We start from the raw sequence: 25,200 nt of genomic DNA on the forward strand, positions 1-25,200 counted from the left end.
CTCTCTCTCTCTCTCTCTCTCTCTCTCTCTCTCTCTCTCTCTCTCTCGTAACCCTTTCCTGCTCCTTAATGAAATCAGATCCAGTTGTTAAACCCAAAACTGAAAAAGAAAAGCTGAAGGAACTCTTCCCGGTCCTTTGCCAGCCAGACAACCCTTCAGTTCGGGTACGGACACAGTTTGGGGAGTGTCTGTCCTAAGTGTGTGTCCTCGGTCCCTTTTCTTCTTCTCCTTAGAGATTGTCTGGGTTTTAACTTTGTGTCTGTTGTGTGATGTTTTGGAGCAGAGTATAAAAGGGTCCAGAGGTTAATAGTCAAAGGACATGAGCTTGGATGAGCTTGGGGATGCTGCGGAGCAGTGGCAAGGGATAGCAGATAGGTATGAAATGACTTAAAATCTGAAGATGCCCAGTGTACAAAATTAGAATTTTTTTTCTGATATATATAGTTTTTTTTCTAGACAGGGTTTCTCTGTGTAGTCCCAGCTGTCCTGGAACTCACTCTGTAGACCAGGCTGTCCTCGAACTCAGAAATCCGCCTGCCTCTGCCTCCCAAGTGCTGGGATTAAAGGCGTGTGCCACCACTGCCCGGCTTTTTTTTTTTAGTTTTAAGATTAATTTATTTTATGCATATGAGTGCGCTGTAGCTGTCTTCAGACACACCAGAAGAGGGCATCAGATCCCATTACAGATGGTTGTGAGCCACCATGTGGTTGCTGGGAATTGAACTCAGGACCTCTGGAAGAGCAGTCAGTGGTCTTAACTGCTGAGCCATCTCTCCAGTTCTGATTTATACTTTTAAAAAGTATAATTTTTGAAATGTTTTTATTTTTAAACAATTTCATATTAGGATAGTTGTGTTAGTGAATTTGTTTCATCCTAGCATTTGGGAGGCAGAGGCAAGAGGATCTCTGTGAGTCCAAGGTCAGTCTGGTCTATATATCAAGTTCTGGGACAGCCAGGGTTACATAGAGAGAAAAAAAAATCTTAGAAAGAATTTACTGAGTACCTGTCAATCCCAAAGGTTGGATGAGAAAGCCCACCGACCTAAATCATGATCAAATTAATTAAAGCAAGCAGTTAATTAAAGCAAACTTTTTTATTTGTGTATATAGGCTGCCTCTTTCTAAGGTAGGGTTCAAGAAGTCAGTATTGGGGATGGGAAGTGTTTATAGCTGAGGGGTAGGGAATTTTCAAATGAGGGATTTGGTAGGCAAATAGGTGGGGTTACAGAAGCAGAAGGTAAAAAGGCGTCATAACAACAGGTGATTATAATAAGCTTTTGAAACAAAGTAAGGGTTGCAAGGTGGTCATAACAACTTTTTGAAATAAGACACGTGATTGCCATTCCTGGAACAGGCAGTACAAAACGATTTGTAGTTAAGATTGCCAGTGGGACATGGCCCAATCCTTTAGAAACAGAGAATTAATCATAAACAAGAATGAACCTAGTTTGTCTTTATTGTAAGATGGCTTTCAAGCCCAAGATGGAGGCAGGCTGGTTCATTTGCTGTGTACCAGGTAAGTAACAGTATAGAGAGCAGATACAGTTTTCTGCCTTGTTGCAGATTACATGCTGTTTTTGGATGGAGAGTAGGAAGTTAGTATTTAAGTAGCCTGTCTAAGGGGAGAGAGAGATGAGCAGTAAACAAACGGGTACCAGTATTCTCTGGTATTCATAGGAGGTTGCTCCTAGAACCCCAGGTACCAAAATCTGTTATTCAAGTTCCCCAGACAAGATGAGTATAATATTTGCATATAGCACACATGAATCCTTTCACATACTTTATATCATTTCTAGATTACCCAGAACAGTGTAAGCTCTATGTAAGTAGCTGTTAAGCCATATTGCTTAGGGAGTCAAGGAAATCTGTAAACATGTAATTGTCTGAATCTAGGATACAGATCTTGTTAATACAGAGGGCCAATAGTCACAGTGTCACAGTGGATAGCAGTAAAAGCTATGGAATGTAATTAAACAGAAAAGAGTATGCAGAAAGTGTTGCTTTTTTAAAGTTTTTCTACCTGGGGCAGGAGTGATGACTTCGTGGGTAGAGGTGCTTGCCAGCATGCTTGACAGCTTGGGTTTGGTCCCCAGGAGCCACATCATGTTGGAAGGAGGGAACTGACTTCCGCAGGCTAGTGATGTGAAGGTGGGTGGATTTTTTTTTCTCCTTCTCATTACTTTGCTGACCTCTGACCCTATAGACCATGTTGGATGAGGAAGACGTGAAAGTCGCTGTGGATGTCTTGAAAGAGCTGGAGGCATTAATGCCCAGTGCAGCAGGCCAAGAGAAACAAAGAGATCCTGAGCACAGGTTTGTCCTTACGTCCGGTTCATTTGCATGTGGGGTATACTATGACAGTTGAATTTTGTGGGCCAGTTAAGCAAACCGTGGACAAAGTGGGTAGACTCTTAACTGGCTGTGCACTAGGTTGGGGTTCATTGATGCATGCTAAAAGTATTTATACTGGAAATGCTACGGCGCTCAGAAGTTAGAAATCGGCGCTGACAGAGACCGACTGCATCTAAGTCTTTACTGCCCATTGGGATGTGGTCCAGCTCAGAAGTTAGAGGTTCGTAGCGTATACAGAGTGACAGTGTCCTGGGTGCTTGGGACGTAGAGGTGAAATTGGGTTGATTTATTTTTCAAACAGGTCCTTGTTGATTTATTAGGGACAGGACAAAGAAGAAGAAGAGGAGTCGAAGCCGAGATCGGGACCGGGACCGAGACCGAGACAGAGATCGAGAACGAGACAGAGAGCGAGAACGAGACCATAAGCGGAGACACCGGTCACGCTCTCGGTCACATTCTAGGACCCGGGAGAGGACGAAGGGGAAGTCTAGATACAGGTCGAGGAGCAGAAGTCAGAGTCCTTTCAAAGATCGGAAAGACCGGGAAAAGTATGGGGAGAGGAATCTGGACAGATGGCGGGATAAGCATGTGGACCGTCCTCCCCCTGAAGAACCTGCCATTGGAGATATTTACAATGGCAAAGTGACCAGCATCATGCAGTTTGGTTGCTTTGTGCAGCTGGAGGGTCTGAGGTAATGGCTGATACTCTTTCACATCAGTGAGGGTAAACCGTTTTTACTGCTGAAGTAGGGCTGTGTGTTCATAATCTAAGAAGCTACAATAATTACACTTTAGTTAATTCAGGTATGCCAGGGTTATTAGGAAATTAGAGTTTTTGTTGATTTCTTTTAATTATCTTTTATTTTTGAAATGGAGTCTGTTTTCCCTGGCTGTCCTAGAATTCTCTGTGTAGACCAGGCTGGCCCCAAACTCACATAGATTTACCTGTGTCTCCCTCCTAGTTGCTGAGTTTAAAGGTGAGTGTTAGAATGTCTAGCTTTTTTGGTTGATTTTTAATTTTTTTTTAAGGGATTTGAGTATATTAGGCAAGTCCCTTGGCACCATTCTTTTTTTTTTTTTTTTTTTTTTTCGAGACAAGGTTTCTCTGTGTAGCCCTGGCTGTCCTGGAGCTCACTCTGTAGACCAGGCTGGCCTCGAACTCAGAAATCCGCCTGCCTCTGCCTCTGCCTCCCAAGTGCTGGGATCAAAGGTGTGCGCCACCACCGCCTGGCCCTTGGCACATTCTTAGCCTTAGATTTTTTTTTGATTTTGAAATGTCCCAGAGCCATTTATTCCTTCCTCTGCCCTCAGGAGATCTTCCCTCTGCTGACTGTGACAGTTGAGAATTGATCTCTCCCTTCTCAGGCCGTATCTTTTTCTTTAGGAGGGTGGTGATGCTGTCACCATTTTATTTGACCAACTTCTTGGTGCTCTTTTGTGAGCTTAAGCCCCTTCCTCTTCCTCCTCCTCCTCCTCTTCCTCCTCTTCTACCTCCTCCTCTTTTCCTTCCTTATTTGTGTGTGTTATGTTCCTGTGTTCATGTCATGTGTGGAACTTTACCAACTGGGCCATCTTACCTTTTTGAGACAAAGACTCACCACTGTAGATAGCACATGTAACCTCAGACTTACTGTGTATCCCAGGCTGGACTGGAATTCATGATCTTCCTGCCTTGCCTCCTAAGGCAAAGGTTTCAGGCCCATGAACACTGCTGTGTTCAGGTCTGGCAGGAGTAGAAATCAGGCAAAGTTATGTTTGGGCTTGTTTCAGAGGTATCTCACTTTCTCTCAGGAAGCGGTGGGAAGGCCTGGTGCACATCTCGGAGCTCCGACGGGAAGGTCGAGTGGCCAATGTGGCTGATGTTGTGAGCAAAGGCCAGAGAGTCAAGGTCAAAGTTCTCTCCTTTACTGGGACCAAGACCAGCCTGAGCATGAAGGTGGGTGATGTGTCCAGTCTGTTTCCACAGCCGATAGCCCAGGGTGTGTCAGAGGACAGCAAGTGAGCAGTCCCCTTGTTATTGTGCTTTAGGATGTGGATCAAGAAACAGGAGAAGATCTAAACCCAAACAGACGTAGAAATCTGGTCGGGGAGACCAACGAGGAGACGTCAATGCGGAACCCAGACAGACCCACTCACCTCTCCCTCGTCAGTGCTCCTGAAGTGGAGGATGACTCACTGGAGCGTAAGCGGCTCACCCGAATCTCTGACCCAGAGAAGTGGGAGATCAAACAGGTGGGTCTCACACTCATTCAGCCTGTAGCATGACACGGAGGAGACTGGGCTCTAGACATGGCAGCCCGTGGTAGCTTCTGTCCACTTACTGGTGGTGTGAGCCAAGTTATTCCACTCAGTGTACCTCAGTGCCCTTCCCTGTCCACCAGGGCCAGAGGTGGCAGTGTGGGATTAAGAGTGAGCAGAGTTGAACCTTAGTGGTGATTGTGATTTTTATTTTTCTCATTCTTCAGTGAGCATTAGAATGATGATGTGTCAAACACTGGGTAGTGCTGGGCTGCCAAAACAGTGTTCCATGGTTCCTGCCCATGAGGGACTCAGCACCCAGGGCTGAGACAGGGCTAAACAAGTAACTGTGGGGCTGCATGCTGGCATGAAAGGGCCAGGTGCTATGGTGGTAAGAGAAGGCATCAGTAACCCTTCCTGGGGACAATACCTCTGAGCCCATACCTTCAGCACCATGGTGTGTTAGTCCCTGGGGATTGGACATGTGCCTCTCTCTTGACTCTGATGTGCTGGGCTCCAGGAGAAGACCCTTAGTGTGACATCTCTGGAATTAACATTGAGAAAAAACGGAGTTTTGATGGTAGCTACAGGTCTTAGTTACAGTGCTGCCTCCTTCTGCCCTTCTCTAGATGATTGCTGCCAACGTGCTTTCCAAAGAAGAGTTTCCAGACTTCGATGAAGAGACGGGCATTCTCCCTAAGGTGGATGATGAAGAAGGTAGTCTGCCACTGGGGCTAGCTGGATGCGGATTGGGAGGGTGATGGCAAATTGCATTGCTAGAACGGGCTGTTTGTGGTTTACCTGAGTGGGTATTCGCCGTCTGTTCCCTGGCTCACTCCTCATCTCTGGATAGAAGCACATGTTTAGACAGAGCGGTTACTTGTGGGACTTGTTTTCCTTTTATTAGATTCAGTACCATTTTTAAATATTTTTTTTAAAGATTTATTTTTTAGTTTTTAATATATATATACACACTATATATATATATGTTTGTAATATATATATGTATGTATGTGTGTAATGTAGCCCTGGCTGTCCTAGAACTTGATATATAGATCAGGCTGGCCTTGAATTCACAGAAATAATCCACCTGCTTCTACCTCCTGAGTGCTCAGATTAAAGGTGCACACAACTATCTACCTGCCAGATCTATCTATCTATCTATCTATCTATCTATCTACCTACCTACCTACCTACCTACCTACCTTAATCTATTATTTATTTTGGGGTGTGTGTGTGTGTTTTATCTGCATGTGTGTAAATGCACTGTGTGCAGTGCTTCAGGAGGTCAGCAGATGGCCACAGATCAGATTCCCTGGAACAGGAGTTACAGAGTGTTGTGAAGCTGCCTTATATATAGGTGCTGAGAATTGAACTTTGACATATGTTTCGCTGCAAAAGAAACAAGTGCTCTCAACTGCTGAGCCACTCTCCAGCCTCTTAATGTTTATCTAGACTGACACTTAGATTTCATTTGTTTCATTGCTTTGGAGAATTTGCACATAAATATGTTATTTATCCATTTTATGTTTCTTTTTGCATGGAAGCTCATTATGTAATCTAGGCTAGACTTGGTCTCTCTTTTTTAAAAATTTTTAATGATTTATTTTTATTTTGTGTGAGTTGGTGTTTTGCCTACATGATTGCTTGTATGAAGATATCAGATCCTTTGAGTTACAGACAGTTGTGAGCTGCCATGTGGGTGCTGAGGATTGAACCCAGGTCCTCTGGAAGACCAGCCAGTACTCTTAACTGCTGAGCCATCTCTCCAGCCCTAGACTTGGACTCTTGATCCTTCTTTCTCAGCCTCCAGAGTGCTGGGATTACATGCATGTGCTATATACCCAAGTTTACTTTAGATGCATATATATTTAGTTTCTCTGTGTGTGTTTACTATTGTTATTATTTGTTTTCTTGAGACATACATATCTTATAGCCCAGGCTGGCCTATAATTTACTATGTGGCCAAGAATGATCTTGAACTACTGACCCGCCTGCTTTTGCCTTCCACGTGCTGGGATTTATAGGCATGTGCCACTTCTGGCTCTTAATCTTTATATACTTTTTTCTTTGTCGTGCTAGGGATTGAGCTTGGCCTTGCATATACTAGCAGGTACTATTACTGGGCTGCAACCCCCTTTCATCTTTATAAGATTATTATGAGGTTCTTCAATTTGCCTGTTAGTACATGTATGGAAGACCTTTTATTTTTATTTTTCTTTCTTTCTTTTTTTTTTACAAGAAGTTTTTGTTTGGTTTTAATTAATTTATTTTATATATGTGAGTACACTGTAGCTATTTTCAGACACACCAGAAGAGGGCATCAGACCCTATTATAGATGATTGTGAGCCACCATGTGGTTGCTGGGAGTTGAACTTAGGACCTCTGGAAGAGCAATCAGTGCTCTTAACCGCTGAGCCATCTCTCCAGCCTGTGACCTTTTATTTTTCAACATGTAAAAAAGCTAGATGAGATGGTGCATAGTTATTACCTCAGCATTCAGAAGGCTAGAATATCAGGACAGTTTTCCACAGGCTTGACTTCTTTTGAAAGCAGTTTTAATCAATTCTTTGACTGGAGCATAAATGCCCTAGCAGTGGGTTGGGGGTCCTGGAAGAGGAGGAACCTAGGGTAGAATTATATCTACTGATGTCTTTTTGACCTTGGAAGCTGTTCCTTTTAATTTAAAAAATTACATTTGCTTGTTTTGTGTGTGTATGTGTGTGTATATATGTATTTGTGTGTGTGTGAAAACACACATGTGCCTCAACCCATATATATGGAAAACAGAGAACAACTTGCCATAGTTGGTTTGTCTTTTACCATGTAGGTCCTGGGGATCAAACTCAGAACATCAAGTGACTTTACACAGTTAACCATCCTGCCAGTTTTGGGAAACTATGTATGAAAGTGTGCCACTGTGTGTGTGTGTGTGTGTGTGTGTGTGTGTGTGTGCCTGTCTGTGTGTGCATGCATAGTTTTTTTTTTTTTTTTGGTTTTTCAAGACAGGGTTTCTCTGTGTAGCCCTGGCTGTCCTGGAACTCACTCTGTAGACCAGGCTGGCCTCGAACTCAGAAATCCGCCTGCCTCTGCCTCCCAAGTGCTGGGATTAAAGGTATGTGCCACCACTGCCCGGCTGCATGCATAGCTTTTAAAGGACAACTTGCAGTATTTGCAAGTTCGTTCCTTCCATGTGGACTCCAGGAATTGAATTCAGGTACCTACTGAGCCATCTTGCCAGCCTGAAATTAATTCTTTTTAATGACCAGTCTTGGGCTAGAGAAACAGCTCAGCAGTTAAGAGCACTGACTGCTCTTCCAGAGGTCCTGAGTTCAATTCCCAGCAACCACATGGTGGCTCACAACCATCTATAATGAGATCCAGTGCCCTCTTCTGGTGTGTCTGAAGATAGCTACAGTGTATTAGTATACATTAAATATTTTTTTTTAAATGACCAGTCTTTTCTCTTTTGTTTATGTAACTTCTTTCTGGTGAACTTTTAGATGAGGATCTTGAAATTGAACTTGTTGAAGAGGAGCCTCCATTCCTGAGAGGGCACACCAAGCAAAGTATGGATATGAGCCCCATCAAAATCGTTAAGGTGAGAAAGTAGAGCTTTTTACCTGGAAATATCCACCAACTTGCTTCCTTAAAGCAATGGTATCAGTATAAGCAGGAGTCAGGTCATGAGACTGGAAACAGGGTCTCTATCTTGTAAATGGAGGGTGGCTCAGCTCTTTGCTTTTGCCTGTTTAACCTTTGTGTGCATCTGTTACTGTGTTTTGAGAGAAAGCAGAGATAAGCAGAAGGCTTGCTCTGCCATTATTGCTGTGTTTAGGTTCTTAGGACTTGAGTCTTTGATGCCCTGGAGGGCAGAACTGCAAGAATGCAAACCAGAATCCTTAAAACCTTTGTGTGGAACAGATTGTCTTAGGGGTCTGCCAGCCCAGCCAGTCTATATAATACTGGTAATGGTGTTAGTTTGTTTATTTTTTGAGGTGAGGTCTTACTATGTAGCCCTGGTTGGCCTGGACCTCTCAGAGATTACCTGTCTCTGCCTTTCTCCTGAGTGCTTGGATTACAGGTATGAGCCATCACACCCAGCTGTAATCCACTCTTTCAGAGTTCTCATGTGGTCTCATAATTGCTTGCATTGTTAGTGATGGGCAAGTCACCTTTTAGGATGCACGATGGATCGGATCATTAATTCTGTCTAACTGGAACACCCATATTGCCGTGAATTTTAGTCGTTAGGGTTATATAGAATCCTTTTTCTTTCCATTCCTTCTCCCCACTCCCTTCTCTCTGTGTGTATGCATATACACATATTTATATGTGTGAGTACAGGCATGTGGCTGCATCACAGTTCACGTATGGGAGGTAGATGACAAGCTGATGCCTCACCTTCCACCTTGCTTGAGACAGGGTCTCTTGTACCATTGAGTACACCAGGTCAGCTGGCCCTTGAGATTCAGGGAACTTTCTGTCTCTGCTTTCCATTTCATTGTAGAAATGTGGGGATTATACAGATATACACTGCTGTCTGTCTTTGTGTGTGCGCTGGGGATCTGAGCTCAGGTCCTTACACTGTGTGGCATGAGCTTTACTCACTGAGATGTCTTCCTCAGGATTCCTCTTTTTTTGTTGTTGGTTTTCCTTTGTTTTTGAGTCCGGGTCTTGCTGCATAACCCTGCTAGCTTGGCACTTGTTATGTAGCCAAGAATGGCCTTAAACACACAGTAATCCTCCTCCTCCTCCTCCTCAGCCTCCTGAGTTCTAGGATCACAGTCTGCACACGTCTTGCTCCAGCCTTTTCTTCTGTCCTTCATGCATCTAAAAGTAGCATCATCCCTCTCTCTAAGGGATGCTTCTTCAAGCTAAAAGTTCTTTCAGTGATTTTTAATTTTATTGTATGTGTTTCAGATGATCCATTGATTTCATGTAACATGAGACATGGATGTGAACTTTATTCCTCCTCATGCTTTAGATGACAATAGTTCAACCATCTATCTACCTTTTCTGTATTTTTTAGACAGGGTCTTGGTCCTGGCCGGTCTGACACTGGCTCTGTAGACCTATCTAGCCTCAAATTCACAGAAATCTACCTGCCTCTATCTCCCAAGGGCTGGGATTAAAGGTGAACAGCTAACTATCCACTTTTTCTTAGATACTCAGTGCTTGCTGCTTTTTCCTCTGTTGTTTTAGAACCCAGACGGCTCACTCTCCCAAGCGGCCATGATGCAGAGTGCCCTGGCCAAGGAAAGGCGGGAGCTGAAGCAGGCCCAGCGGGAAGCAGAGATGGATTCTATACCCATGGGACTCAACAAACATTGGGTTGATCCCTTGCCTGATGGTAAGGCTCCAGAGTGTGGACCTTTTGTAAAAATAAAAATGCCCTTATGTATGTCACCGTTGATACTACAGACACAAAGTGAAAATTTGGCCTTGGTTTCTTTTTTATATTGTAGCCTTTTTATTTATTTATTTATTTTATTTATTTTTTTATTTTTTATTTTTATTTTTATTTTTTTGTTGTTTTTTCGAGACAGGGTTTCTCTGTGTAGCCCTGGCTGTCCTGGAACTCACTCTGTAGACCAGGCTGGCCTCGAACTCAGAAATCCGCCTGTCTCTGCCTCCCAAGTGCTGGGATTAAAGGCGTGCGCCACCACTGCCCAGCTATTGTAGCCTTTTTATATTACATTCCTTTTTCTAATTTACTACTTCTTCTAAAAAAATATTTTTAGTTGAGGATTGGTGGTGGTGTATGCCTTTAATTCCAGCACTTGAGATGTAGAAGCAGGTGGATCTCTTTAGTTTGAGGACAGCCTGGTCTACAGAGCAAGTTCCAGGACAGCCAGAACTACACAGAGAAACCCTGTCTCTCATATTATATATATAATTTTTTTCCCCAAGATTTTTTTTTTGGGGGGGGTGGTATGTGTTTGGGTATGTTGTTGAATCCCCTAGACTTGTTACAGGCAGTTGTAGGTCGCCCAACATGGATGCTAGGATCTGAACTCTGGTTTTCTGGAAGAGCCAGCAACCAGGTCCTTTGAAAGAGCAACAGATGGTCTTAGTTATTGAGCCATCTCTCCAGCGCTTTAATTTTTAAACAGTTGTTTAAAATAAGTGTTTCGGTAACCTTGGTCAAATCATTACAGTGGCTGAGTTTTTCTAAATAACTTTGAAGACTTGTATCCTAAAGACTGTAGAGTGTAAGGGTTAGAGAGGGCTCTCAGTCGCTTACGTAGCGTGCAGGAAGCTCTAGGATCAATTCCCAGCACTGGGGGAGGAAAAAAGTACACAATGAGGTGGATGGGGCTGCCCAAGCCTACAATCCCAGCCCTTTGGAGGTAGAGGCAGAATCAAGGGTTTACGTCCCAGCACTCAGGAGGCAGAGATGCAGGGGAAAGTGTTTCAGGTAGCCGCCAGAAGACATCTCAGTTGAGGAGTCAAGAGTGCTCAGAAGAGGGGTGCAGCCAGTCTCTGCTATTTGTGTGTTCTTCTTTTTCTCATCTTTTATTTCCTGTTTCATCCCCTATCACTAGGTAGGAGAAGAAGAAGGATGTGGTGGTGGGGGGGGCCTTGAGATGGAGGTCCTTTTTTTTTTTTTTTAAGTTTTTCGAGACAGGGTTTCTCTGTGTAGTCCTGGCTGTCCTGGAACTCACTCTGTAGACCAGGCTGGCCTCGAACTCAGAAATCCGCCTGCCTCTGCCTCCCAAGTGCTAGGATTAAAGGCGTGCGCCACCACCGCCCGGCAAGAGATGGAGGTCCTTGAATCTAATTTTTTTCTTCTTATTTCTTTTTTGAATACAACTATTAACAAAACAAAACCAGCCCTACCCTTCAGGGCCCTAGCATTTTTATGCCCTCTGAAAAGTTCCCAGAATTCTAAACATTGCACAATCACAGAAACTATCTGCAGCTGGCAAAACCATGCTTCTGCTAGAGCACTAGGCAAATCATATTCAGCTGCTACAGACAGTTTGAGAAGCATCCCCAAATCCCTACACCTAGGATTAAACTAAAAAAAAAATTCTTACAAGTATTTCTGTGTTTTTAAAGGACTCAAAATTCCAGACTTCTCACTACAGCGGGGTCTGTGTTGTAGAGAGAGTTCTGCGGCATTATGTTAGCCTAGATAACAGTTTAGACGGATAGAACAGATGAATTAGCATTAAAGGGTTAGAAAAAAACACATATATATGTATGTATATGTATGTTTTTATCTTTTTTTTTAGAGACAGGGTTTCTCTGTGTAGCCCAGGCTGTCCTGGAACTCACTCTGTAGACCAGGCTGGCCTCGAACTCAGAAATCTGCCTGCCTCTGCCTCCCAAGTGCTGGGATTAAAGGCGTGCACCACCACCGCCCAGCTTATATTTATTTATATATATTTATATATATATTTTTTTAATAAAAAGAAAATCTTTCAGAGCAAGTAAAATGCTCCAAGTAAGTACTTGGACCTAGTCTGAGCTCTGGAGCCCATGTTAATAAAGCTGGGCATAGGGGTGTGTGCTTGGAATCCCAGCACTGAAGAGGCAAAGACAAATGAATCCCTGACACTTGCTGGCCAGCCAGCATAGCCCATGTAGCTAGTTCCAAACCAGTAAAAGACTCTGTCTCTCTCTCTCTTTTTTTTTTTTTTTTTTAAGATTTATTTATTTATTTCATGTATGTGAGTACACTGTTGCTGTCTTCAGACACACCAGAAGAGGGCATTAGATCAGATGGTTGTGAGCCACTATGTGGTTGCTGGGAATTGAACTCAGGACCTTTGGAAGAGCAGTCAGTGCTCTTAACTGCTGAGCCATCTCTCCAGCCCCCAAAGACCCTGTCTTAAGAGAGAAACAACAGGTGATGGCACCTGAGACACCTGATGTTGTCCTCTAGGCTCTACATATACGCAAGTAGACTCACACACATTGATACACATGTGTATCTATACCAGCTTGATGGTACGTGTGCATGCAAACGTGCTTACACACACCACATATACTACACACACACACACATACTACACACACACACACACACAACACACACACGCGGTCCACAAGCTCCCTTCCCATTGTACCCCTTAGTAAGAGGCTCACTGTGGCTCTTTGGCCTCTTTCACAGATCACTTATTTGCTTTGTAGACTGAAGTGAGAGAAAGTATTCTGAGAGAAGGTTTTACTATGTAGCCCTGCTCAAACGTACATAAATATGTATTTAAAGATTTATTTTTTATCGTTTTAAGTTAAATTTAAGTTACGTACCTGTGTATGGGTATCTACCCACAGAGTTAGATGTGCTGGATCTCCTGGTGCTGAAGTTACAGGCAGTTGTGAGCCACCCATCTTAGGTGCTGGGATCCTCTGGAAGAGGAACATACTGAGCCATCTCTCCTGCCCCTGACACTGAAGTATGTTTTTACAGGTGTTTTTGTCAGCAAATTTGTAATATTTTCATACATGAGAGAGCCACCAAAATTCTCTTTATCTTGCTCATTCTTTTGCTCCTTAATTCAGGCCACAAATTTTAGGGTTAACCTTGAAAACATTAAAGCAGGTGGAAGGAACCAGGCCCAAAGCACCACACACTATTTGAGGTGTCCTGTGTGACAGCCTGAGAGAGAAGCAGACTAGTGGTGTCTAGGAAGGCAAAGGGGAAAGAAGTTTCCTTTGGAGGGAGGGAGACATTGTGAGATTAGGTGGTGGTGCACAGCTTTGGGATTGAATTAGAAGCCACAGAGCTAACACCTGAGAAAAATGGCGCATAGCAGTAGCCTGAGACAGAACTCAGTTTGTTTTCCTTTCAGCGGAAGGCAGGCAGATCGCTGCCAACATGAGGGGCATTGGGATGATGCCCAACGACATTCCTGAGTGGAAGAAGCATGCCTTTGGGGGCAACAAAGCTTCTTACGGGAAGAAGACCCAGATGTCAATCCTTGAGCAGAGAGAGAGCCTGCCCATCTACAAACTGAAGGAGCAGCTGGTGCAGGTGGGAGGCCATTCAGGGGGTGAGGGGTGGGGTATAGAATGTTTTCTAATTGGGATGTGTATTGGGGCACTGGAACTCAAATCTGATCAAGCACTGTTCTACTAAGCCATATCCCCAGACTTTCTATTATTTATTTATCTGTGTGTGTGTGTGCTCTCACATATGTACGTGTGTGATTTAGGGGCCAGGGCACATGCCACGAGGCATGTGAGGGAGGTCAGAGGACATTTTGTGGGTTGAATGTCTTCTACTTTTACATGGGTTCAAACTCAGGCTTGTGTTGAAGCATCTTTAGCAATGGAGCCATCTCACTGGCTCCTTCTTTTATTTTGTTCAGGCATGGTTTCATTTGAGCTAACACAGGCTGATGGGGAGCTCACTCTGTATCCCAGACTGGCCTCAAACTACTGATGAGCATCCTCGACCTCAGCCTTCCCAGTGCTGTGATTACAGCTGTGAGCACCACACCTGTCTTTAAGATTTTTTTTTTAAAATAGGTCTCATGAACTTGAACTACGAATATTCCTGCCTTAGTTTAGAATTATGGGTGTGTGCCACCATGTAGTATTAGGAATCAAGCTGGTAAACATTCTGCCAACTGAGCTACATTTCCCCAGCCCTTCCCTTTAGTTTCTGAGACAGTCTCATATATCCTAGGCTGACATGACATAATATCTACTGTGTAGTCTAGGTAGTCCTCAAACTAAAAAAAAAAAAAAACAACCCTCATTCTTGCATGGTGTTTTGCCTGTGTGTATGTCTGCAGCATGTACAGTCTGTTGCCTGCAGAAGTCAGAAGAGGGCACTGGGACCGCTGAGCTGCAATGTGGATGCTGGGATTGGAATCCAGGTCCTCTATGAGAGCCTAGTGCTCTTAATGGCTGAGCCATCTCTACAGCTCCTGTGGCAGATTTTAACAAATATATTTATATTGTGCCTCTTTCAGGCTGTGCATGACAATCAGATCCTAATTGTCATTGGAGAGACAGGATCTGGGAAGACAACACAGATCACCCAGTACCTGGCAGAGGCAGGCTATACTTCCAGGGGCAAGATTGGGTGTACCCAGCCCAGAAGAGTGGCAGCTATGTCTGTGGCCAAAAGAGTATCAGAGGAGTTTGGTTGTTGCCTTGGTCAAGAGGTAAGTGGTTGGGGAAGCTGCTGTGTGAATTCCAGAAGAAAAATAGGCCCAGGTACTTTATCTATAAAATGAGAATATTATTACATCTTTTTAGATATCTCCCAAAGGAGAAAGATTTTCATTGTCATCAAATAATTCAGGCTTAAGTCCAGAGCAGGACAGAGTTTACTAGAGGAAACCACTGTGATCTGTAATTTCCTCTCTAGTAGGACTATGGAGGCCAGTGTCGCTTACTTTGCTTCTTTGTGGGATCTTCTTTCTTCCACCCTTTACACCCCGTACCACTGGATAAGAGAGAAAAATGGATAGAGAGGAAAGGAAAGAGATCCCTCAGTAAAATCAGGGGTTGGTAAGGGGGCGATATGTCCTGTTGATTAGGGGCCTCCAGTTCCTTGGGGCAAGTTTGATCTTTGCTGTTAGGATATCTAATTTTTTTCTTCTTGTTTTTTTCTTTGCACATGACTACTTAACAAAGCTGCCCTGTGACCAAGAGCCAACACCATTCCGGGACCCTAGCATTTATATATCCTCAAAAAGTCCCCAGAATTTCAAGCATCAGGCAAAACTGTGGCTCTGCTAGAGTACGAGGCAAATCATACTGGGATCAAAATGAAAACATTACTATAGTATTTCTGTTTTTTAAAAAAGATTTGTTTGTTTGTTTAATATGAGTCCACTATTGCTCTCTTCAGACACACCAGAAGAGGGCATCAGGTCCCATTACAGATGGTTGTGAGTCACCATGTGGGTGCTGGGAATTGAACTTAGGATCTCTGGAAGAGCAGTCAGTACTTTTTACCACTGAACCATCTCTCCATCTCTATTTCTATATTTTTAAAAGAAACCAGAGTTCCAAAATTGTTGCTATTGGCCAGTCTGATTTCACAAAGAGACCCTATGTCTTAGGTTTTCTTCTTCTGTCCTGCCTTAGGTGGGCTACACCATTCGATTTGAGGACTGCACCAGCCCAGAAACAGTCATCAAATACATGACAGACGGCATGCTGCTAAGAGAGTGCCTGATTGACCCCGATCTCACGCAGTATGCCATCATTATGTTGGATGAGGCACATGAGAGGACCATTCACACAGATGTGCTCTTCGGATTGTTGAAAAAGGTAACTAGGTAAATACTGGATATGAGTGTGCTGTGACATTTATGCTGGTCTCTTTTAGTAAGTCATCTTGCATTTCCCTTTAGACAGTTCAAAAACGACAAGACATGAAGCTGATTGTCACCTCAGCCACGTTGGATGCGGTGAAGTTTTCTCAGTACTTCTATGAAGCACCCATCTTCACAATCCCAGGTCGAACCTATCCAGTGGAGATTCTGTACACAAAAGAGCCCGAAACAGACTATTTGGATGCTAGCCTGATCACGGTCATGCAGATCCATCTGACAGAACCCCCAGGTGAGAGCAGCAGACACTTTTCTTCTGGGAGTATATTTCTGCTAGTCTTGTGGAACACGTTTTAAATCTGTCCTCTTTGTAAGCCTCAGACATGTGTATTTGGAATAGTGATGGAAATCTTTAAATGCACTTATTTAAGTGTAAATGGATCGAAACCTCTTAGTTTATTTATTTTTGTGCTTTTTTGAGACAAGGTTTTTCTTTATGGCCCTCTTGGCTTATTTAGAGTTCATGGTGTATATATTTCCTCTGTGTGTGTGTGTGTGTGTGTGTGTGTGTGTTGCTGTTAGTGTTGCTGTTGCCTTTCACACACACACAGAGTTTGGTGATTTGTATCTGTGGTTGGAGCTACCAAGAGCCTAAAGCAGAAGGATTGCTTGAGCTAGAGGTTTAGGGCCACCCTGGACAACATGATAAAACTCTCTCTCAAAATAAAATAGTTCCAAGCCTGGTTGCAGGCCTGTAATCCCAGCTATTTACTTGGGGAGACTGAGGCAGATAGATCTCAAGTTCAAGGCATGCCTGGAAAATGGAGTGAGACCTTGTCTCAAAGCTTTTAAAAAAGCCAGGCGGTGGTGGTGCACGCCTTTAATCCCAGCACTTGGGAGGCAGAGGCAGGCGGATTTCTGAGTTCGAGGCCAGCCTGGTCTACAGAGTGAGTTCCAGGACAGCCAGGGCTATACAGAGAAACCCTGTCTCAAAAAACCAAAATAAATAAATAAATAAATAAATAAATAAATTAATAAATAAATAAATAAATCTTTTAAAAATGGAAAAGAACTGAGGATGTGGCTCAGTGGCAGGCACACCCAAGACTCTTGTATCTCCCCTGACACATAAACAAAAAACAGCAGAGCCAGAGACAGTGAATGACGTTTTACTCTCTTTCTAGGTGACATCTTGGTTTTCTTGACTGGTCAGGAAGAGATCGATACTGCTTGCGAGATCCTGTATGAAAGAATGAAGTCACTGGGACCTGATGTCCCAGAGTTGATTATCCTCCCAGTGTACTCTGCCCTTCCGAGTGAGATGCAGACCCGAATCTTTGATCCAGCTCCCCCTGGCAGCAGAAAGGTAACATGGGGCTGAAACGAAGTGGTTCCACATAGCCTTACGTCATGCGGGGTACACAGCCAGGGTTCCACTTGTCACAGCCTCCCAGTGATAGGATTACATGCACACGCCACCATGCCTAGCATTCTTATGTGGGTTCTGGGTATTAAACTCAGGTCTTCAGACTTTTGAGATAAGTACTTTACCAATTGAGCCTTAATTTATCATTTTTAAATTTAAAAAATTTATTTTACAGCTGGACATGGTGATAAGCACACATCATGGTGCATGTGTGGGGGTCAGAGAACACTTTCAGGAGTCAGTTCTTTCCACCATCATTGAGGTCATCAGGCTGGTGGCTCATGTTTACCCACTGAGCCATTCTGCTAGACGCTGGATATATTTTGTATATGATTCATTACTTGATAGACACTAGGTTATTTCCACTTTGGGACATACCAGAGTAATTCTGCTGTGAACATTTGTTTATCAGTTTTCTCAGATTTGTGCTTCTCTGAGTATATTTTGGCAGTGGAGACAGATGGGAAAATACTCAGTGGGTGTCAGGAGGTAGAGAGGTAAAGGGGAAGGGGAAAATTAGGCATAACTCTCAGGCTTCTCAGCTTGCATAGCTGGGTGGCCTGTGGTTCTAAGAGTTAAACATGGGAGAAGCAGCAGGTTTGGGAAGAACAGGTGGGGAGTTCTTCCTCTGCTCTGTGTCTGTTGGTTAGACTTGTTTCTAAGCAGGGCCTTTGTGGCTGGGAGGCAGGTAACTGCCTTTCTGGGCCAGTAAGATACTGGTATGAAGTGAGACATAGCAGTGCCTCCTAGCAATGATTTTTCTAAGCACTTGTGTTTTATGAGCTGAACCTCTGGGTGAAAACCAGTAGCAGAGCCAAGCTGAGAGTAATAATCTTCTAGATCACATAGAGTGCTGCACACACACACGAACCGTGAAATCCCTGTCCCTCGTGGTTCATTTTATGATGAGGAGAAAGATCCAATCCTCCTCTTGTTCCACATATATGAACAGCCCATTTCGTAGTCCAGATGTCTCTGTGGGAGAAAAAAAATCTCATTTTGCAGTGCTACATGTGATGCCAGGAAATCTATGCTTTCCCAGGGAGCTAGAAAATTAAAATTATAGTAATCATCTGCTCTAGACAATGAGGTACATAGCTATTTATACCAAATGAGATTGGCTCTGAGCAGTGATGGCTCTTTTCTGCTTTACAGCTCTGAGGCACCCTCACTTCCAAAGGAACCCTTCAGATGTGGGCACCTTCCCTCTGACCACTGGGGACCTGGACTGGGGATAAATGTCAAGTGTCTAGAGGGAGATGGCAGATTCCTTGGGAAAGTGTAAGACCTATTCCAAACTCAGCCCACTCTGGCTCTGTCTTTCTCATCTGTAGGTGGTGATTGCCACCAACATTGCAGAAACATCTCTGACCATCGATGGCATCTACTATGTGGTTGACCCTGGATTTGTGAAGCAGAAAGTTTACAATTCTAAAACAGGGATTGACCAGCTTGTGGTGACACCTATTTCTCAGGTATGGCTGTGTCTATCATAAGCTTTTCTCAGAATTCTGGTGAGGGTCTTTCTGGAATTTATTATGGTCTTTTCCCTCCTTCATTCCCTCCCTTTCTTCTTTTCCTGTTTGTTTCAAGACAGAGCCTTTCCAGAATCTCGCTAAGTTCTAGACTAGGTTGGTCTACATAGCAAGTTTTAAGATGGCTAGGGCTTCACCCGTTTTGCGGGGAAAGGGCAGATCTTGCTGTGTAGCTTAAGCTGGCCTTAAATGTGCAATCTTCTTGTTTCTGTCTCATTATAGGATTCTAGGCATATGGCAGCACACTTAGCTTGGTACTATATTTTTAATCTTTTGCCCTCAGAAGTGAACTTAGTGGGATAAGGGTTGTATGCTAGCCACTCTGTGTGTTTCACAAGATTAAATTTAGGCCCTATGTATATTTAGGCAAACACTTTTATCATTTAGCTATATATTTATAATCTTTGTTTTTAAAAGATTAATTTATTTATTTTATGTATATGGTGAGTACACTGTAGCTGTCTTCAGACACACCAGAAGAGGGCATCAGATCTCTTAATGATGGTTGTGAGCCACCATGTGGTTGCTGGGAATTGAACTTAGGACCTCTGGAAGAGCAGTCAGTGCTCTTAACTGCTGAGCCATCTCTCCAGCCCCTGTATTTGTAATCTTTAGGGTGAGATTTCAAAATAAAATTGCCCCATAAATCCAAAGTTTCTTTAAAACATTGCCTTACACGTGTTCAGCATTTTTATCATTTGTGTGTGTGCATGTGCTATCATGTGATGTCAGAAGAAGGCTTCAGAGCCTCTAGAGCTGGAGTTGCAGAAGGTTATGAGCTGCCTAATGTGGGAACTCTGCTCCTCTGTGAAAGCAGCATGTGCTCTTAACCACGGAGCTCGCTGCAGCCCCCAGAACATGAGCATTTACATACATACATACACATACATACATACATACATACATACAAACATACAAACATACATATAAACAATATATCTAAGTATATAAAACAGTAATTTTAATGTTCGTCTTGTTAAACTAACTGTACTGTTTCTAGGAACACATCACAGTGTTAGATATGATTGAGTACATGCTCAAGGAACAAACATGGCTGTTCATGGAAGGCTGGGTCCTGGATCAGCCAGAAGGGGAAGCAGTTTAATCCAGTATAGTATAACCACACCATAGAGTTTTGTGTGGAATTAACTGCTGGTGTGTATTTATATTTAATGTTGTAAACGTGAAACTGGCATATTGAAGGAAGTGAGCTACAAAATATGATAAATAAAACAATCCAATTTTTGCTTTAAAAATACATGCTATGCATTTCTGGGCTGAGCATATGGCTGTGGCCCACACTGGAAGCCTGTCGGCAGGATGTCAGCTAGGGCTTTTTCGTAGGTGCTACTACATTGGTTGCTGTGTTGGTGGATGATGGGCTTTTTTTTTTCACTTTAGACACCTTTAAGTATTGTGTTCCTCTTTCATAGCAGGCACACATTGACTTTTATAGTTGGCAAAACCCACAAAGCTCTCTCCATTCTGATACTTTGATAATAATAACTAATGTTCACAAGGTGTCAGGACTGCCTTAGGTATTCACATGCACTGGCTCAGGACACTCTCACACCAGTCCTCACTCCCAGCCAGGAGGTGAGGGCATAGAGGGACTTGCCTGTTATCGCACAGTTGCCAGAGGGAAGATTTGGGTCTAGAAAGCCTGGGTACAGCACATGTGCTCTGTACAGTTTCTTAGGGCAATATGTCTCTTGTGATGACCAGATAATTGGCTACTTGTGCCTCTGCTGACCCGGAGAGGCATCTGTGGGTGCAGTGCAGTCCCAGCAGTGTGGATGCTTGCCTGGGTTGGTGTGTCTCATTGTCCTTCAGGCTTCATTTTTTTTTTTTGTTGTTGCTAATTTTTTTTTTTTTTTAATTTCTTTTTTTTTTTTTGAACATGAAATGCTTTTTTATAGCATGTTTTACAAGGGGAGGGGGTAAGAGGGTCCAGGTGGTGGAAAAGTACAAAATCTTCTTGGCCTGTGCCTTGAAACATGTCATGGTCTATATGGTACACTGCCTTGAATTATGATCTACCTGCAGTTCTTCAGAAGATATGGTACACTGCTTGAGTTATGGTCTCCCTGCTATTCTTAAGAAGACATGGTACTCTGCTTTGAGTCTATCTGCAGTTGCTAAGCAGGATCTTGCAGCTGCCAAGCTTCAGAGGACATTATGCAGGTGGGGAAAGGTAGGGGGTAAGGGTAAGGGCGAGGGTCCTGGCTTCTGGCATCTCCCCCTTCTCTGTTTAGTTAGAGAAGGCGTCTTATGTTCAATCCCAACTATGTGAGTTTTGAATTTGGATATCTAATTATGGGGGGTCTTAGACAAGTTCACAACCCCAAAACACTGATGTGAGACAAGTCACATCGATGGTCGAAGGCTTTAGGCTGTCGACGATGGGCAACGTCAAGGGACTCTGATGTGGGTGAAAGGAGGGTGAGAGCCCTGTCTTAGGCCATGTAGGCTGCATCCACTCCCAGCACCACGCACTCCTTTTCGGCTGCATTGGGTGGGCCCCTGGGAAGTGGACCTACAATAATCCCGTCATTGGGCTAACTCACAGCCATCCTAGTCTCTTGTATATGTTCAAGTTACCAACCATTTGTCAGTTTGGGGTGTAATATTGTCATAAAGGAAGGCTCCCCAATGTTAGCGGCCATATCAAGGGTGGCCTTGGTTTAGGAAAAAGCCAATTTTTGTTGTGGTGATCAAGAGGCCAAGCTCTCTAGCAAGAGAAATGAGGGCAAAGCCAGGCATACCAGGTACCCTTCTGGAGGGCGTGGAAGTCTAGGGGTCGACCATAGGGGGAGGCAGGGGAGCTGACAGCTGTGTCAGTCTCCTGCGGAGTCACTTCTGGATCCTCTGCAATTTTCAGCTGATGGTAATGAACTTCAACTGCCTTCTTGATGGCAGCATCAACCTGGTTCCGTGGACGACAGGTCACGGGCGATGATCTCTGTCTTGCTCAATCTTGATGTCGTGCGCACATCCTCTCAATGAGGGTCCGTCCGGATGGGTCCTTGCCTCGAGCCCCACGTCTGGGTGCTACTTGACCCGACCGGCGGGTCCTGGTTATTCGTGGGGGCGAGGAGGACTGCAACCTGCTATTCTTCAGAAGATATGGTACACTGCTTGAGTTATGGTCTCCCTGCTATTCTTCAGATGATATGGTACACTGCTTTGAGTCTATCTGCAGTTGCCAAGCAGGATCTTGCAGTTGCCCAGCTTCAGGGGACCTTGTGCAGGTGGGAAAAGGTAGGGGGTGAGGGTAAGGGCGAGGCTCCTGGCTTCTGGTCCATCTGGGTTAGAACTTCTAATAGCAGGCATCACGGGTGATTCAATTTTACCTGGGATGCTGCGTGAGTTCAAGCTCCTGGGAGTCCCTGTTTTTCTTGGTTTTCTGCGGTTGGGTACGGAGCTGCTGCCTGCGACCTGCTCTAGGCTCGGTCCCAAACCGGAAGTCCTGTTGCTAATTTTTAAAAGAGGGTTTCTCTGTGCAGTCCTGGCTGTCCTGGAATTCTCTCTGTAGACCAGGCCGGCCTTGAACTCAGAAATCCACTGGCCTCTGCCTCCTGAGTGCTGAAACTAAAGCTGTGCTCCACTACTGCCTGGCTGTAACTTGTACTTTTCACCTGAAAAGTTGTCACTATTGTCATTGAACACTGCAAACCTGATTTTAAAGTGGCTGCAAAGTTACTGGTGTGGTGTACATAATTTACTTAGTTTATTTGTAATTTTGGTCATAACTGTGTGGCTGGGGTTTTATTGTCTATGGTGCTCTCTGTGTTTCTTCCACCCACCTGCTTTGTATGTGCCACCCGAGACAAACTTCCTGGAAGTACTGAGAGTTGGTACGTCTCTCTAGTGTTGGAAATGGGCCTAAAGGAAGTGCTTGCTGCCTTTGAGAGGCTTGCCCTGAGCTCTGGCTGGGCTCTCTTTCTGAGCCTCTCTCTTTCCCTAACCCTCATGCTTATGGTCTAGATTAAAATATCTTTGTTAAACCCTAACTCTGCCTCATAAAAAGCAAACAGAAAACATTTGCCAGTCCCCTCCCAACAGATATCCTGGAGAGAACTGCCAAGTGATGTTTTACAGCTGGGGCTTTATATGCTCACCCTCTAGGCTCAAGCAAAGCAGAGAGCTGGCAGAGCTGGGAGAACTGGCCCAGGGAAGTGTTACAGGCTGTACACAGAGCGTGCCTACCGAGATGAAATGCTGACCACCAATGTGCCGGAAATCCAGAGAACCAACCTGGCCAGCACAGTGCTGTCCCTCAAGGTAAGAACCACTGTCTCCTGAGAATGGCCTGGGCAACCATGTTCTCCACATCCCTCTTACTCAGGGTGCCTCATGGAGTCATCCCTTTGAGTGAGAGGCAGTGTCTGTAGCAACGGCTCCCTGTGCAGGTCTAGGCTGAATCTGCAGTCTCCTGTGAGTGCACATTTGTTTCTTACTATAATAACCAGCAGGATATTTGGTTGTGCTAGGTTTTAGTGATGAGGCATTTTCAAAAAAGAAATTAGACAAATAAAATCAGAGCCAAACTGCAGACCAACATATTTAACCCCAAACATGTTTGCTTTCAGATCCAAATCTAGTCTCCCCCTGCAGAGAGAGAGAGAGAGAGAGAGAGAGAGAGAGAGAGAGAGAGAGAGACAGAGACAGACAGAGACAGAGAGACAGAGAGAGTCAGAGACAGACAGACAGACAGACAGACAGACAGACAGACAAGGGCTTGAACTTGCTGTATAAACTAGGATGGCTTTGAACTTAGAGATCCACTTACCTCCAAGTGCTGGAATTAAAGGCACCATGTTGGATAAATTTTTTTTAAATCTTTTTTTTTACCCTTATTATTTTCAATTATGTGCATGTGTGTGCACATGCATGTGTCATGTGGACATGTGAATGTGAGTGCAGATGCCCCAGAGGCTGGCCAGAGGCCTTGAAATCCCTCTGGAGATGGAATTACAATTGGTTGTGAACCTGACATGGTGTTGGGAATAGAAGTCTGTCTGGGTCCCAGCTGTCCTACAGGGTTTACTTTTCAGAGGATCTTCATTCTGTCTTGGCAGAAGGAGCCACATGAGTCATTTCTCAACTCATGGCGAGTCCTCTGATGCCAGTGCTGCCCTGGAGCCCTGGCGCTTCACCAGCGTAGAGCACTCTCTTGGTATTTATTATTCATTTCATGTGAGAGGCTAAAACAGCGCTTCAGAGGAAAGCCTACTGTGGTCTCTGGAGGGCCTCCGAGGCCCCGATCTCTGCTTTGGCCATGTGACAAATTTGGGCAAATTTATCTGCTCAGCCCTCTGTTGTGTGATCTTGTCCCAGAAAGGGAACTGTAGAGATGGGGGAGTGATGCAGGCCCGCGAGGGCACTGGGAACCGTGATTGCTTACATAACTCTTAGGTTATTCTTCACACAATAAGCAGTTATTGGATACCAGCTGTGCTTATGATCACAGACACTCTATGAGGAGGAGAAAGCACATCACCCTTCATACTGACTTGAGTAGAGCATTATTCAGACATTTCTTCACCAAATTAGCTGACAAGTATATTATATTAGTCCTTGTTTTGTGCCATACACATGTGCCATACTGTGTTTGTGAACCATGTTAGCACTGTCTTTATGTCCCTGCCACCTACTGTGGTATCAGGCACTCCACAGATGTGCGGGAGACAGGGTGGAGATGCTATACTGTCTTTAATTATTATAAAATATTCATAATGTAAAATGCAGAACTTGGTTTCAGCTTTTTTTTTTTTTGGTCTTTTTTTTCTTCCTCTTCCTCCTCCTCCTCTTCCTCTTCTTCCTCCTCCTCTTCCTCTTCCTCCTCCTCCTCTTCCTTCCTTCTTATTTGTTGCTTTTTGGGAATGGACTTGAGTGTGTAGTCCTGGGTGACCTGAATGAAATTCCTTTGTATACCAGGCTAGCCTCAGACTCTCACAAAGATCTGTCTACTTCTGCCTTGAACACTGGCACTATAGGTGTGGACTGCCACACCAGGCTGGTGTTGGGTTTTGAACCTTCAGCCTCACGCACACTTTGGCTCTGTGGCTACACCACAACCACTGTGACTTATTTTGTTGTTTTGTTCTTATTTTGATGCAGAGTCTTGCTGTGTAGCTCAGACTGGCCACAAACTTGTGATCCTTCTTCTTCTACTTCCAGAGTGCCAGGATTATAGATGTGTACCATTGTGTTTGGCCAGTGTAAGCTTTTAAGTGTTAACTCCACATTAGGTCCAGTCACAGCTTTGTACGGCTATTGCACAGATCTGTTTGGTAATGTGTGTGTGTGTGTGTGTGTGTGTGTGTGTGCGCACACACACACTTCATTGACAATCTGCTTAACATATATAAGTGAAATTCCACCATGTTTGTTTTTTCA

At 44.1% G+C, this 25,200-nt stretch overlaps 1 protein-coding gene across 1 annotated transcript in view; it reads left to right on the plus strand.

Annotated features, from left to right (window-relative positions):
- Dhx8 (DEAH-box helicase 8) overlaps positions 1–25,200 on the plus strand; it is a 39,419-nt gene that overhangs the window by 6,230 nt on the left and 7,989 nt on the right. The window contains exons 4-18 of the mRNA XM_028780463.1: positions 79–164; positions 2,204–2,313; positions 2,673–3,044; positions 4,144–4,288; positions 4,381–4,584; positions 5,220–5,307; positions 8,095–8,192; positions 9,797–9,944; positions 13,396–13,577; positions 14,524–14,718; positions 15,650–15,835; positions 15,919–16,129; positions 17,022–17,203; positions 18,598–18,738; positions 22,927–23,082. Coding sequence (XP_028636296.1) covers positions 79–164; positions 2,204–2,313; positions 2,673–3,044; positions 4,144–4,288; positions 4,381–4,584; positions 5,220–5,307; positions 8,095–8,192; positions 9,797–9,944; positions 13,396–13,577; positions 14,524–14,718; positions 15,650–15,835; positions 15,919–16,129; positions 17,022–17,203; positions 18,598–18,738; positions 22,927–23,082 — 2,504 coding nt within the window. The remainder of the gene's footprint in view (positions 1–78; positions 165–2,203; positions 2,314–2,672; positions 3,045–4,143; positions 4,289–4,380; positions 4,585–5,219; positions 5,308–8,094; positions 8,193–9,796; positions 9,945–13,395; positions 13,578–14,523; positions 14,719–15,649; positions 15,836–15,918; positions 16,130–17,021; positions 17,204–18,597; positions 18,739–22,926; positions 23,083–25,200) is intronic.

This window comes from Grammomys surdaster, unplaced genomic scaffold, assembly GCF_004785775.1.
Source record: "Grammomys surdaster isolate TR1022 unplaced genomic scaffold, NIH_TR_1.0 371, whole genome shotgun sequence".
In the NCBI taxonomy this organism is placed as follows: domain Eukaryota; kingdom Metazoa; phylum Chordata; class Mammalia; order Rodentia; family Muridae; genus Grammomys; species Grammomys surdaster.